This window comes from Bombus affinis, chromosome 11 (genome assembly GCF_024516045.1).
Source record: "Bombus affinis isolate iyBomAffi1 chromosome 11, iyBomAffi1.2, whole genome shotgun sequence".
In the NCBI taxonomy this organism is placed as follows: domain Eukaryota; kingdom Metazoa; phylum Arthropoda; class Insecta; order Hymenoptera; family Apidae; genus Bombus; species Bombus affinis.
Window position 1 is genome coordinate 9,331,418 of NC_066354.1, and position 13,961 is coordinate 9,345,378.

General features: G+C 35.5%; 1 protein-coding gene across 5 annotated transcripts in view; it reads left to right on the forward strand.

The window, feature by feature from the left end:
* Positions 1 to 13,961, forward strand: part of LOC126921658 (uncharacterized) — a 570,126-nt gene that overhangs the window by 441,831 nt on the left and 114,334 nt on the right. For all 5 annotated transcript variants that reach the window (XM_050733370.1, XM_050733366.1, XM_050733368.1 and 2 more), the window contains one exon: positions 11,735 to 12,038. In XM_050733370.1, the coding sequence (XP_050589327.1) occupies positions 11,735 to 12,038 (304 nt within the window). The remainder of the gene's footprint in view (positions 1 to 11,734; positions 12,039 to 13,961) is intronic.

A 13,961-nucleotide genomic window follows, 5' to 3' on the forward strand; every position in this document is an offset into this window, starting at 1 on the left:
AGCTTATTGATACGTCATGGAAATGTTGCTTCTCGTATTTAGGATGTTTAATCATTCGTTTTTGTCTGTTTGATCGAAACCTCGTTGTGAATTTCTTTGGATACGAGTTGTTTGTTCTTAAAGGAACTTTGCTGTTAATGTTACACAGATTAATCTTGCTATTAAGATAACCTCGATTGATTCGTATAACGTTTTAGTTGTAGCAAGTTCATTGAACTAATTGTATTATACATATTTATGATTTCCTTGTCCAATTGTTTTGAAATAGAATTGCCTCGAAAAAGTCGACAAAGAGAATGTGTTTTAAAGGCAAACATTTTATTAGATACGACACCGTATGAAGTTTTCAGGCTCATGATATAAATTCTAAATGCTAAGTAAAGTAGTAATACTAAATGAAACATCAGGACAAAGAAGTATTGATGATTTTTGTAGTAATTTCAATTATCAGATATTTAATAAGAATCCTTTATAACTGGAACGTACGAAAGTTTATCTTTGTACTCTCGTCGAAATCGGCACAATCCTCTTTTGTGCTTGATTCCGTCCGTGCTACGTGCGCTGGATCCACTTCGAGTAGACCGTATTTTTCTTTTCCTCGACCTTTCCACTGTGTCGCCTTCGTTTTATGTACGTATTTTATTCGATAGGGTCGCTCAACACTCAGTTCAATACGAGCTGACGAACAGCCCTTCGAATTACTTTCGTTTCGTCCATGGTTTCCAGAATTTTTTCCCTCTTTTTGTTGTTGTTGCTTTGTTCAAAGCTATCGTCTCGCTGATTGTTCCTTTTTCGAGTTTCTTCCGTGGCCTGAGATTCAAGATCAATTATCTTGCAATCTACTGTACGCTTGCTTTTGGCGTGAAAATTCAACAGAAAATTCCCTCTTATCGATTTTCAATTGAAGAATTTTCTTCAAATACGTTACTACCTTTGGATAGAATATTTTAAAGTTTGACAGTTGGATCGTGTGAGTTATCTTAGTTTATACTACTTTCAATTCATGCAATCTGTTTCTTTGAATACGAGGAATTCGATACGTAGACTCAAAGATCGTAACGAAGTTAAGCTTATCGATCATCGAATTCCACTTCAAACAACTCATTCATCAGTTCCAAACTACCAAAGGAGCCACGATTCCTGAATTCAACGATTTCTTTTTCTTTTTTTTTATCAATCCTAACAAGTTGCACACGATGGCAAGAATAGCTCGGCAAAAAACATTGGCCCATACGGGCATTCCATTTGGCTTGCGTCCATAAAATTTCCTGGTCGGTTACTTGGAAACTCGTTTTCAAGAAAGCATATGCCGGGATTCGAGTAAACGATGTGGACGACTTTATCCGATCAGCGAAAAAGTCCTTGGCCTGTTTCCTGTTTTTATTGAAATCCTTTTAACCTCGGATATCTCGCAGAGATGAGGGACTTAAGTACCTAACTCTGTACGTACGGAATCGTAAAGAATTGTGTTTTCCCTCCCTACGAATCCTTTTAAACTTTGCCGGTAACCAACGTATTGCTTTTCGAATGGCAAAAAAATGAGATTCTCGATGATTCGTATTTAGGATCGATAAAATTGATATTAAGCCTGTCGATACGGTTCGCAAATGGAGAGTAATCGGCAATAAAATTATTAATCTGTATCGCGTGTCCCTAAATTCGATAAAAAATTATCAGAATATTTTGATAACGAGGAAAATTTATTGTGCAAATTTATGTCGAATTTTTAAGTATTGATAGTGTTGAAAATTTGGAAAATTTTGTTTGAATTTTTAAATAAAAGTAGAATGTCGTTTGAATGTTCCATTAAGAGAAATGTTTCGTTTGGAAAAAAGTAATGTTAGTAATACGAAGAATAGAATTACTGGAGAGATCTCACATTTTAGTAGTTGTCACTTAACACATTTTTATTCCTTGTCAAATTAAAGTTTTTATAATTCACAACAAAAATTCGCTGTGCATGTCTCTTATTAAATTGTTGCAAGCAAAAAAAGTAGAGATTGTTTGTTATTAAAATAAACATTTTCCTTCTCTTTTTTTCCCACGCCGTACAGTTTATTACGTATGAAAATTAAGTATAATTGCACTTCGAGATTCTTGTCCCGCGAGTTCAGCGTGAAGTTTAATTCGTGCTCATCGAGCTGAAAATTTTCCTAGGTTCAGTGAAGAGAAAAAAATTACGTCCTGCCTGCTTTTTACGTAATATTTCAACCGGCTGGATGTAATATTGCAATTGTCGTGAATGAAATGCTTCTTTGAAGTCTCTTGCCTTTCAAGTATTTAGCAAAGAATTTTCTTGGAGCGCGGGTCTGGTAAGAAACTCCCATTGCATAAAGAAAATCAACTAATTAATCGAGGGCAAAAGGAAGCTTGCCTGTTGTCCCTCGTGTTTTTCTCGCGTGCAAGAATCCTTGTTATTTCTTTCTTTTATATCTTCGTAAAATTCTGCTCGCTGTATGTACATGTACTTTCGTTAAGTAAAGATATTGATATTAATTAACAACAATTTAAACACTCTGATAAATTATTCTAATGGCAATCGAATACGTTCAATTTTCTGTCGCTTACTACATCATATGTAATTGTATTCTCGGTCATCAGACTGAGGCGTGCAATTATTCTTTTTTACAATTTCTTTTTGTTAATATTTTGTAGTGCTATGATCAAGTGGGAGACGATTTTTAAATTATCTGCAAAAATTTACCGACATGCAGTATCATGGAGTATCATAAGTATTCGTTAAGATGGCACCATTTAACATGATTAATGTCAGAATTCTTTGAACTTTCGTCTTAAATAATAAAATACACGAATATAATCACATAAACAGTGAGTAAATTCCAAAACATAAGGACTATTATCTAAATTGGAAAGATGGAACAATTTTGTCATTGTCGAATAGTTGTAGAAATATAAATATCTCGATTTTCATTTCATAGCGTTCGATGTTCCAATTAAAAAGGAAAGAAAGACCGAGAAAAAGAGAACTCGAGATCGATTCGATAGAAAAAGCAGAAATAGGAGATTGTCTATAGTTTTCCTTGTCATTGAAATGTTTTGTGACGTTTAGACGAGCCTCGAATTACTGACAACAGGAAAAGTGCGGAGATAGGCATCCTCAGACCAAACGTGATTAGAGCTCTCATCGTTCAGAGGAAGTTTGACGGCTGATCAGGAAATAAAAGTAATGCTCCCATGATCGAGCGTAATTTAATTCCATTTGCACGAACTAATAAGCATCGAATTACACTTTTTGCTGGTACTTTCTGTTATCTAGCCCTTCAACTTCTTTTTTTGTTCTCCTCTCATCATTATATAATAGGGGAAAGAGCGGGTTTTAGATCACGTAACGCGTTCGTAGAGCTATCGGGAAATTTTTCACAAGAAAAAGGATGAAAACATCTTTCTCTCTCAATTAATTTTCCATTTCATACCGGCGGGCGATTGTTCTTGAACTAAATCTACTTCGTTTGGGATCTTTTATCAGACTGAACAGCAGATACCAATATTTCCTGCAAATTAATGCAATCAATTATTTTTACTTATGAATCGTTGTAACAATTTGTAATTAATGTATGATTTTATTTCTCATTTTCTTGTTTCAATCTTAATATTCGATATTTTAATCTATTTTCATTAAAACGTGGCTAGTCCATGCATTTCTTTATATAATTCGATTCAAAAGGGAATTAAGTAAATACAATCGTTTCACTGAAAATACATTAAATACAATAATTCTCCAATACGATATCTTTGATTTTATTCATTATAATTTTAATAATACTAGACTGTTCGTTATTACAAAGTACATACAAAATATTTTTTAATTTGAAAAAAATTTACAAAGTTAGGAACTTTTCGAAAAAATACAACTATCTAAATGTATACGAAATGGTTCAAAAAAATCAGAAAATTCCATTTCTGTTACATTTAACACGTGACAGAATCTTTTTCTGCCTTGACTCAATTTTACCAAAAAGTAGACGCAGAAAATATAGATTCTTTATACTTATCATAGGTCACAAGCAACAATTTCCTCGTTCTCTCGTTTGTTTTCCGTTTGTACTAAGCGCCACGGTTCTCCCGTGATTTGCGTGCTCTTATTATCAAAAACATTCCAAACAGGCGTTTGCTGTTCGACTTTAGGCAACAGTACACTGAAGAGGAAAGAAAGAATCTCCGTGTACTTAACCTGTTTCCTGTTATCCCTTGAAAGCCTCTTATTTCGTGGACGCTACATAGAATTTGTATAGAATTCGTTGTTCCATGCTGCAGTAATTAAACGGGTAAAAGGAAATATAAAAGAACAACGTCGACGGGCTTTCCTTCCTTCGCTGCCAGTTTCGCAACTGCAATTGTTCTCCATTTTGCACATTTTTGATTTCCTCGAGTATAAACTGTTCGTGTGTGTTCGCCTTCGGCGAGAAGAGTTTGCGAAATATTTTAATTCGCACACATACACACGATAGAGTTATATGAAACTTTGAAACTGGGATACATCGTTTTATTACTTGAAATATTCAAGAGAATTTTTATAATGGTGTTTCGTGGAATTTATCTGCATGCAAATTTTATTTATTGTCGTTGTAGAATTACATTTACGATGTTAACGTTGTAATCGAATTAATAGATTGGAGATATTTGTATTTTTATCGTATACTTAAATATGCTAAAAGGGAAAGATATATATACAGTGTTGAAAATTATCAATTTTTATTAATTAATTTAAAAGAATTGCCTTTAGTTTTCTATAAATCTACAGTTTATTATAATAACCTATAGTAACAGAATTTACCGAGCAAGTTAAGTCGCTATTAAGCTCTTGGCTTATGATTTCTTGAATAGCAACTTAAGTGAGCGCGACGCTGTCAGATGGCAGAATATCGAAATATTCTATACAATTTGTATCTAATAATCTCCAGTTTGAAGAATGGAGACTAAAGTTAGAGTTGAAAGTAAACTTTGTTACGAAAGAGAATATAAACTGCCCTCATTCAATCGGAATTATAATCTCTGTCACAAGTATAGCTCGATATTATAAGCCAGGGGTTAAAAGCTTTCTCATCGAGCTATAACTTTGATTTGAGCTGCACGATGCTAACATTCTTTTAGCAAACAATTGAACAATTTTATAATTAGAAAACTTTTCACACGCTCAACCATTCAAAAATCCATACACCAAACAAAAAAAGAAGAAGACGAAAAGCAACTACTGAATATCAAATCCTCGGATAACACGAGCTGTTCCAACGCAACCTATAACGTTAATCGCGCCAACAGGCAAATCCAACGACAACTCTTTTCTCCCTTATTCAAAGAAAAACGCTCCAGAGTCGCTTAATTGAAATCTAAAAAAAAAGAGGAGCACAACATCTCCGGAAATTCTTATTCTCTTGCGAGGAGAAAGCTGCGTTTCCAGACTCGGTCCAGCGAGCATAGTCTTGCCACCCTTCTCTCTCATGCCTGTTCAACCCTTTCTTGCCGAGCGAGCGGACGCGCCATTGTAAGTTCTACGGCGTATCTCTGTTATCGAAGTAAATCCACGTAGTCCTTTTCCCGTGTTCGAACGGCGACGGTGCCGCTTGAAATGAGGAAAGACGAAAGGAAGCGCTTATACCTCGAGAGGTATTCTCTTCGAGAGCTCTTCTTCGGGAGCCAGGCTACATATATACTGTATACATAAAGAGAGAAAAATATATATAATATATATACAGAGTGTCCCAGGGTTTAACAGCCAAACTATGACAATAGATATATTTTACACGTATAAACGAGACAGTGTTATACGTATAAATACGAGTCATCGGAAGCTTTCTTAAAAGATTATAATAAAAGTAAGGAATACAAAAAAAGAAAAAGATCGAAGCAACTCTGTTGCCTCTAATTTGATATTATTAGACGATTATGGCTGGATAAATTTAAAAAACAAAATTTATATGCAAAACAAATATGAAACGAGGAACTGTCACTTTGAACACTTTTAGTATGCACAAGCAAAGAAAGATACAAATTTCCCTCTATTTCTCTATTCCAATTACATATATATATATAGAATTTATTTATTTGTTGAAATGAGCCAAAGTCGAATGGACCAAGATTCATATAGTCTGCTCTGACTTTTTTCATCCAGAATAACCTACCAAACATTCTAACAAAGTTATTCGATTTCCTCCTGGGACACCCTGTACATAGAAAGAGCGGAGGACGGTCTCTCCGTCCGAAAGGGATTTGCGACAACTTGGAGGTGGCGAGGGTGAAGGGACAGGGAGAGTGGGATTCAGAAAGAGTCGTTGCCGATGCAGCCAGTAGGGAGAGAGCCTGGTCGTTTCTTCGGTCTTCCGCTTGTAAAGAGGACTTGCTTTCCCACCTCGATATCGTCGATACCCCCTTTGTTCCTCCGCTTCCGTCTCGTCCGCCTCGCATTAAGGATGCTCTGACCCCGTGAAATGAAAGAAAATAGACTCGGGGAAACAGCCTCCACGAACCCGATAGTGCTTCCTCTTTAGTGGGAGCCTAGTCCCTACTGCCGTCTCTCTGTCATTGCTGGAATTAATGGAGAGTTGATAATTGGCGCGAATTTAATCTTCGATCCCGACAGCTGAATCCAGGAGGGAATTTTCGCGTGGGAAATTTGTTCGGGTTTAGAGAGTTTGTTGGATGATTTTAGAGGGAAGAATCGATGTTGGAGATGTTTTACGGTGATAGGGTTGTTCGAGGAATTCTTTTGTTCAACGATCTGTGTATTTTGTTTTATTGTATTAGGTTGTCCGAAAAGTTTCTTTCGTTTCATAAGGAAATAATAGACACACAATGTTTTTTCTTTTATATCAGTTTATTGAATTATGCACGAACATAATAATAGAAATAGAACGAAGTGGATCATACTTAATTCAACAAAATAATATAAAACAGAAATTGTTGTTCATTTATTGTCACCTTACGAAACGAAAGAAACTTTTCGGACAACCTAATATAATCGCGCTTCTAACGTGTGCGAAACAGCGAAAAGAGATGTAATATCGTAGTGTCGTTTTAAATGGCTGAAGGAATGAAATTGGATTTATTGAAAAGAGTCACTGGTTGATTATATTTGAAAGCCTGAATGAAAGATAAAATGCGTGGACCGTAGATAAATAAATTGCTGCGAGTTGAGATGACAAATGGAACACTTTTCCCTCCTTATAAAGGATATCGCAATTCTTCACGATGGATAATTGTATTCGATCCTGTGTTTAATTCGTTGGAATAATTATACCAAGGATATTTATGCATAATTAATTTATATACCTACGAACAAAACTGAATAGAAGTTTATTTTATTATACTCCAAAAATATTCTAACTTTGGACATTTTTGCTTGTAATATATAGTCCACATATTTTTCTAACTTAAATTTCAATAATAACCGCGTTATACCGTTCGAAAGCATTTGTCATCGACTCTTAAAATAAAGTATAATTTACTACCTCGCATTTTCATCGAAATAAAATATTCTAATCGATACATACTCGTGTCGCATTAATACGGTTGATCGAGCAGCATGTTTAAAGTTAGGATATAGATGTTGAACTCTTCCGTGTCTATGTAACCTCGTTTTAACGTAGCGCGTTGTATTTCAAGGGGAATAAGCTGTCATAAAAGCCTTGGTGTTTTCATTGCTGAGTTGTTTCTCATGTTTGCATCGGATCCTCGTTGCAAGAGGAATTTTTTTAAACAAGAGCTATGGCTCGTTTTCAGAGGAAAGCACTATCCTTTCCTTTCCTTTGTCGCCGATTCGTATGCAAAGTACGTGGAATATAAACCGTTAAATTTTTTACAGAACTTAAAATAAAAGAGACGATGAACGTTCGCTTTTCTATTTCAATTTTATAGAATCGAATATTTTGCTTTTAAGATTTACGCTAATTATCCAGGGGCATCATTAGCCTTAAAAATTGATATGGCGATCGATTCTACTTTAGAAATATAGTTTCAACGTGGTTCTTTAAAGGGTACATCGTCATTAAAGGAAAAAAAGGATCCGCAGAACTCTCGTTCTTTTGTTTCTCCTTCAACAACGAAGCTTTCCTTTCCTGCTTCGACGTCTTCAATACGGTCTTTGTTCGTACATTTTCCTTTCCCCTCGTCGAGCTAAAAACGTTTCGCCGTGGAAAAGGAACTAGAACGAAAGAAATTATGGAAGTATACATCTTCCATCTTTCACGCTCTTATCTTCTTCACGGCCAAACCTAAGTTTATTTCGAATCAACGGAAGATTAATCAATGTTAGTTCGTGGTCTTCCTAATGGTTTTTGAAGCAGAATAATATTATGTACGTAGTAAATCATAATAAATATCAGCGGTTTGTTAAACTATTGATTATCTGCAGAAATTAATTATAATTTCTTTTTACAAAATTTCAACAAACACCAAAAACTCTCAGTAAGCATACTACTCGTTGAGTAAATTCAAGATTTATTGAAAATTAAATGATAATTCAGGTAGATTAATTTTATTAATATTTTGAAGTTTTAGTGTACTTGTTGTATATCTGAAACGTGAATCAAAATCTTGCTACAACTTTAACAATTGATCTACACAGACAAATGAAGTATCAAACAAAATTAATCACTCCATAAATTACAAAATCTAATTATTCAGATTACACTTTCCGTTGCACTGTATATCAAAGCGAATGAGAAAATTACGAAATAAATTACTCCACTGTTTATTCACCCCGTCTCTTACTCTTCCAATATCTTTGCAAATAGCTATTTGCTTTTCTCTTTCACCACTTAACAACGAATAGTCGCAAGAATAGGTCGATCGATTCCCGGATGGATGCAGATTCCCACGGGATTCAGTGTGTCTGTGCGTGTGCGTGAACTGTGTGCAGATCAGAAAGGAAATACGTTAAAGTTGAACGAATTAGCTTTTACAAATTAAACCCTGCCCAGTTGGAAGTTCATCCTGCGATAGAATTTAAGAGACCTCGTTCGTATATCGATGGACTATAAAACTTGCACCAATAGAGAGAGAGAATGGCCTCGGTGGACTGTTGGAAAATTTACTGGAAACGATGTCATCCGTGCTATGCTCTGGCCACTTCTTAGCGCGTTCCACAAGAGAATCCTCTCTGTGTCGAAAGATACGAGATGTGGACAATGTTCCAGGGCTCATTAAAGTTTCACAAGAAGGGAGAAAGGGTTTCGACATGAGAACAGCTAGTTGAAATACATTGAAATGGATAGATTCGTCCGATGAACCTTCTCTTACATGCACAATGATTCAGAAAAGTATTTGATCGCTTACTATAGGAAAGTTGTATATATACGAGTATATCGTATGATGTGTGTTATATATAGTGATTATAAAAAGTATTTGTGTACCATTGAATTTATTATAACATTTATATAGTAATTAATTAAATCCAAGTATATTAAGCTTCGTATCATTTGGTAGTATTTTCGTATGATTAACAAAATTTGATAGCTATGAAAGTGAAACGTGGAACCTGATAAAAAAAAGCGTTGCATTGGAAAATAAGAAAGGTTATAAAATAAGATTCATACATAGGATGCTTCTGACAAACGAAATATCTTTTTAAAATTTATTGTTCCTTCCAATTGCCACGAGAACCGAGAATGATATCAATATTTCTCACGTTGCATACTTCTATACGATTCCTAATTGAGGTGCGCGCTTTGCTTTTTATTTATAAAGCTCCAAGTATTCTTGCTTTTACTCTTAACAGAAGAAGCAAGTGGTTCACTCTTAAAGAATTAAAGGTTGACGCGTAGGCGAAAGGTTAAAGGTAACATTTTTTTCAACGAGCTCAACGATCTCCTTAAACAGCAAACAATATTTAAAAGAACTTTGCCCATCTCCGTGCTCCTTTACTAATTTACTAATTAAAACCTTTGATATTTAACGTCGAGAAGATTCCATAAACGACAAAAAAGGAAAGATGGTACTTTCACAGATTGAACCGTAGAAAGCACCGCCGAATGAAAATGTCGCTACGTTGGTGATTTTTAAAGTCAACATTAACGGTTAAATAAATTCCTAAAATAGTCTCTTAGCGAGACGAGATATTTGATTGTCGCTTACTTCGAAATCGTTTTCGTTTACGTTTTCCACGCAACGACGCGACGCTGCAAATTAATCGAGTAATCTGAAAAATACTCCGTTAGAGTCGTTTCCCTCTCGGCTCGGTCGTCGCGATTGATATTCCAGGCAAATATTTGTCCAGAGAAATCGGATCCAGCATAGTGGTTCGTATCGATGGCTACAACGAGAGTAAGCATAGCGCCACCAGTGATACAGATCGACGATTTACCCTCGTACTTACTGGCTGTTTTATCCGCGTTAAATCTCCAATCTCTAGATTATAGTTACGACTAGACAATGGCGTTTAACGATGTCGTTTCCACCGTGTACCTCGTTGCTGGATTAATGCAATTATAGGGCCAACTATCATGGGAGATGAACGTATCAGACGATTCATGGGGGTAGTAAAGATGCCCTTTATTCGTCAGCCACATGGCCAACTTGTTGCACTTTCTCCGTCTTTTATCGCACTCTTCTTGTTTACTTTTTTTTTAGGGTAACAAGGGTTATAGGGATATGGTTTATAGTATAAATGAAAATGATTGAAAATGGTAAACTATTAAGCAACTAGAACTTGTTTAATGAAGTATTAATAGTGTTGAAGTGTTTGATGAATAAAGTAGCAAAATTTGTTTACTCTTCAGATAGTTCCTAGTAGAAGAGGTTGTTTTTTCAAAAATTTCAAAAAATGAAATACATATGTGATGTACAAAAATATGGCGCAAAATTCTTTCGTAAGATGCTTCATTTACGAGCAAAATAAATTTGAAAATTTACCATGCGTGTGTATATATCACATCAGGTATATAATTATATACATTAAGGTATACTACAAATTTTCAAAGTTCATTTTTTCAAAAACGAAGCGTCATATGAACAAATTTTATTCCACATCTTCGAACTTATTCTTTCACATAGAACCATCCTCTGTCCGGTTGTACTACGATTAGCCTCTCGCCCTGTATTACGTATTCGAATATTATTAGCACGATAATAGTCAGTCGGTATGTTCATTGAAAGATTTCATAGCATTGGCGATTCGGTACGTTTGGCATTATCGATGGCGTTCCACGCTATGGTTATCAGATAAATAGCCTGAAGAGATCGGTCTTTAGCGCAGAGAAACGGTCGTAAGATTGTCACGTCGGAGGTGAGCTTAGATCTGTTTCGCAGATAACTCGATGCCAAGATCGTCGTGTAACTCGTACAGGATTTCCGGAGTTCAGTGATCCTCCATATAGATAGGGACTTAATTGGACTGACATAATTTTCTACGCATGATTGGGGTGCCGGATGATCGAGTCCTCTTGGATATTTCTTGTATATCGGTGGTGGATTATGAATGCTTTGGCAGAGTTTTGGTTTGATCTCGGTGGAACGTGACAGGAATCCCATGTTTCTTGTAGAATGTGGGTTTATGGATAATATCACCGACTGTGTATAAATCTTTTACTACTGTGTTCAATTACGTATTTTTGGTATTGTTAATTAGGACGAAGATATTTCTTGATACATATTATCATATTGAAAAACGGTCTCAAGGAATCTTTCGCTAAAGATTTATCATTTTTATTAAAGTTTATCAAAATTTACTATAAGAATTTTTAGAATTTTAAAATAATTCTTATCCTGTATTATTTTCCAGGAACGGGCACATGCTAACGCATCGAAACAAGAAGCCATACGAATGCAAGGCGGAAGGATGTGGCAAATCGTATTGCGACGCGAGGAGTCTGAGGAGGCATACGGAGAATCATCATGCCGGCAGTAAGGTGAATGAAAGCGTGAGTCCTAGCAGTCCAACTACGGGCCCGCATACACCAAACACTCCAGGGAGCAATCCCAGTACGCCCAGCACACCAGGTGCAACGTCGACACCGAATGGACACGGACATCCGGCCTTGAAGCAACTGCTCGCCACAGAACCGACACAGGCGCAACAGCAAAAGGTAAGTTTGCATATATTTCACATTTCACTTAGCTGAAACAACATAGCGGAAATAACAAAAAATATACTAAATATTGCTCGAATCTGTATATTAAAAATACATGTTTTTATAATTTACTTGCAATTGTCATATATCGAGAAAGTTAAAATTTCATCCATTTTTAATCAAGCTTGTTCTACGAGATATATTTAATAGGTTGATAATTTATAATTTGTAGTTGATGAAACCTCGCTCATAATATTTGTTCAATTATACAAACGACCTCAGTTATGATGTCAAAGAAACGAAAAGAAAGCGAAATCTTCTCTCGAAAGTATCTTTTCCATTTATCTATCATTCCGTTTACTGCTATAGTTCAAAAGCTTGCCTACGCGTCTGTATATATGTATACATAGATATATGTAAACCGTGACACCGTTTTCTTGAAATTGGTCCGATATTGGTTCGTCTGAGATAGGTTTAAAGGCTTAGGGAATAGCGGCTCTCTTGGATGAGTCCGGTCAACGTGGATCTGAAGATCCAGCGACATAAGAGGATTACGTTGATCTGCCTGATCGTCGAGCGATGTTACGCGACCTCTAACTGCACCCTCATTAATTTTTATACGTCATTCACGAGCTTCAATTTGTCCGGCTCGGTACAGTGACTCCGATAACTGGATTCAAGGAATTAGATCAGTTCAGAGACAGATTAGGGATTATAGTCGTTGCGAAAAATTCTTTAATAACGTTGTTCGACATTTGTTGTCACGTTTCTTCCTTCATCTATTGCTAAGTGTAATTATTGGAAAACTATAAGGTCGATGGAGAAATGTACGAAATGGTTTCTGTTGTTTGCACGTGTTATAAGGCACTTAGCTTTCAATGGAGAATTAATGATACACGCGATGGAATGGTTGGAAATATTATTGGAATTGTTCTTTTCTTCGAATTGATTCGTTAAAACTCTCTTTAATTTTGTGAAACATATTTTTCAAGCTTTTTAGCGATATTGTATATTGTTATTTTGATTTCAACGTTTTTGTTAATCGTGTACTTGTACTATGTATGGATAAATTATCTCGAAGAAGCGTCGCATTAACGTTAATTGAACGACTGATAATTTTACGATATTAGCAAATTTTATTTTTATTGCAATATTGGATAGAAAAGGAATAATATTATTCTAAGCTTCATAATAAGAATGCGATATAAGCAACTTGAGCGTATAATTACCAAGAATGTAGTAATACGATGTCCTAGACAAACAGAATGTTAATATTGCGGGCGATTACCAACGCAGTAGAAACTGGCCGTATCAGTCAGCCATCGTTTACACTGGCACACAGGGACGGACGCTACTAATAGTGGAGTTGGTTAGCATAATCAGCCAGCCGTGACACTAGCAGGAGTTTGTAGAAACACCGCTAGTAGTAGTATCTATGACGACAGCAGTGGATATTAAGTGCAATAGTACTTTGTGAACATAAATAACAAAAATTACATTTACGTCATTTATCGAATTGCCATTAAATGTTCCTATACCTATAACCTGTAAATGATGCAAATATTTCAAATGTATTCGAAGATTTATCCATTTTCGTAACCACATACTTTAATTAAACATTATGGATAAATCGATTTGCGCTAACTTTGTCCTTTATAAGGACCATAGCAGTGTGCGTTACATTATTAGAAGTTAATTTTTAGAAATAGTTATGTGTTAATGGAAAACTGACTTTTTCAATTATCGAAATTGTAAGTCAGACTAACAAAAGGAAGTTCTTTTGAACATTGATAAAACAGCAGATGAACTAAATTCTACTTCCCCAATTGTGCTTATCGTAAATAAATTACACGATAGATCCATGAATGGCAAAATTTTCCATTCAAGATCAAGAATCATCGGTTAATTCGACGAGCGGAAATGCCACGACTTGGCCGT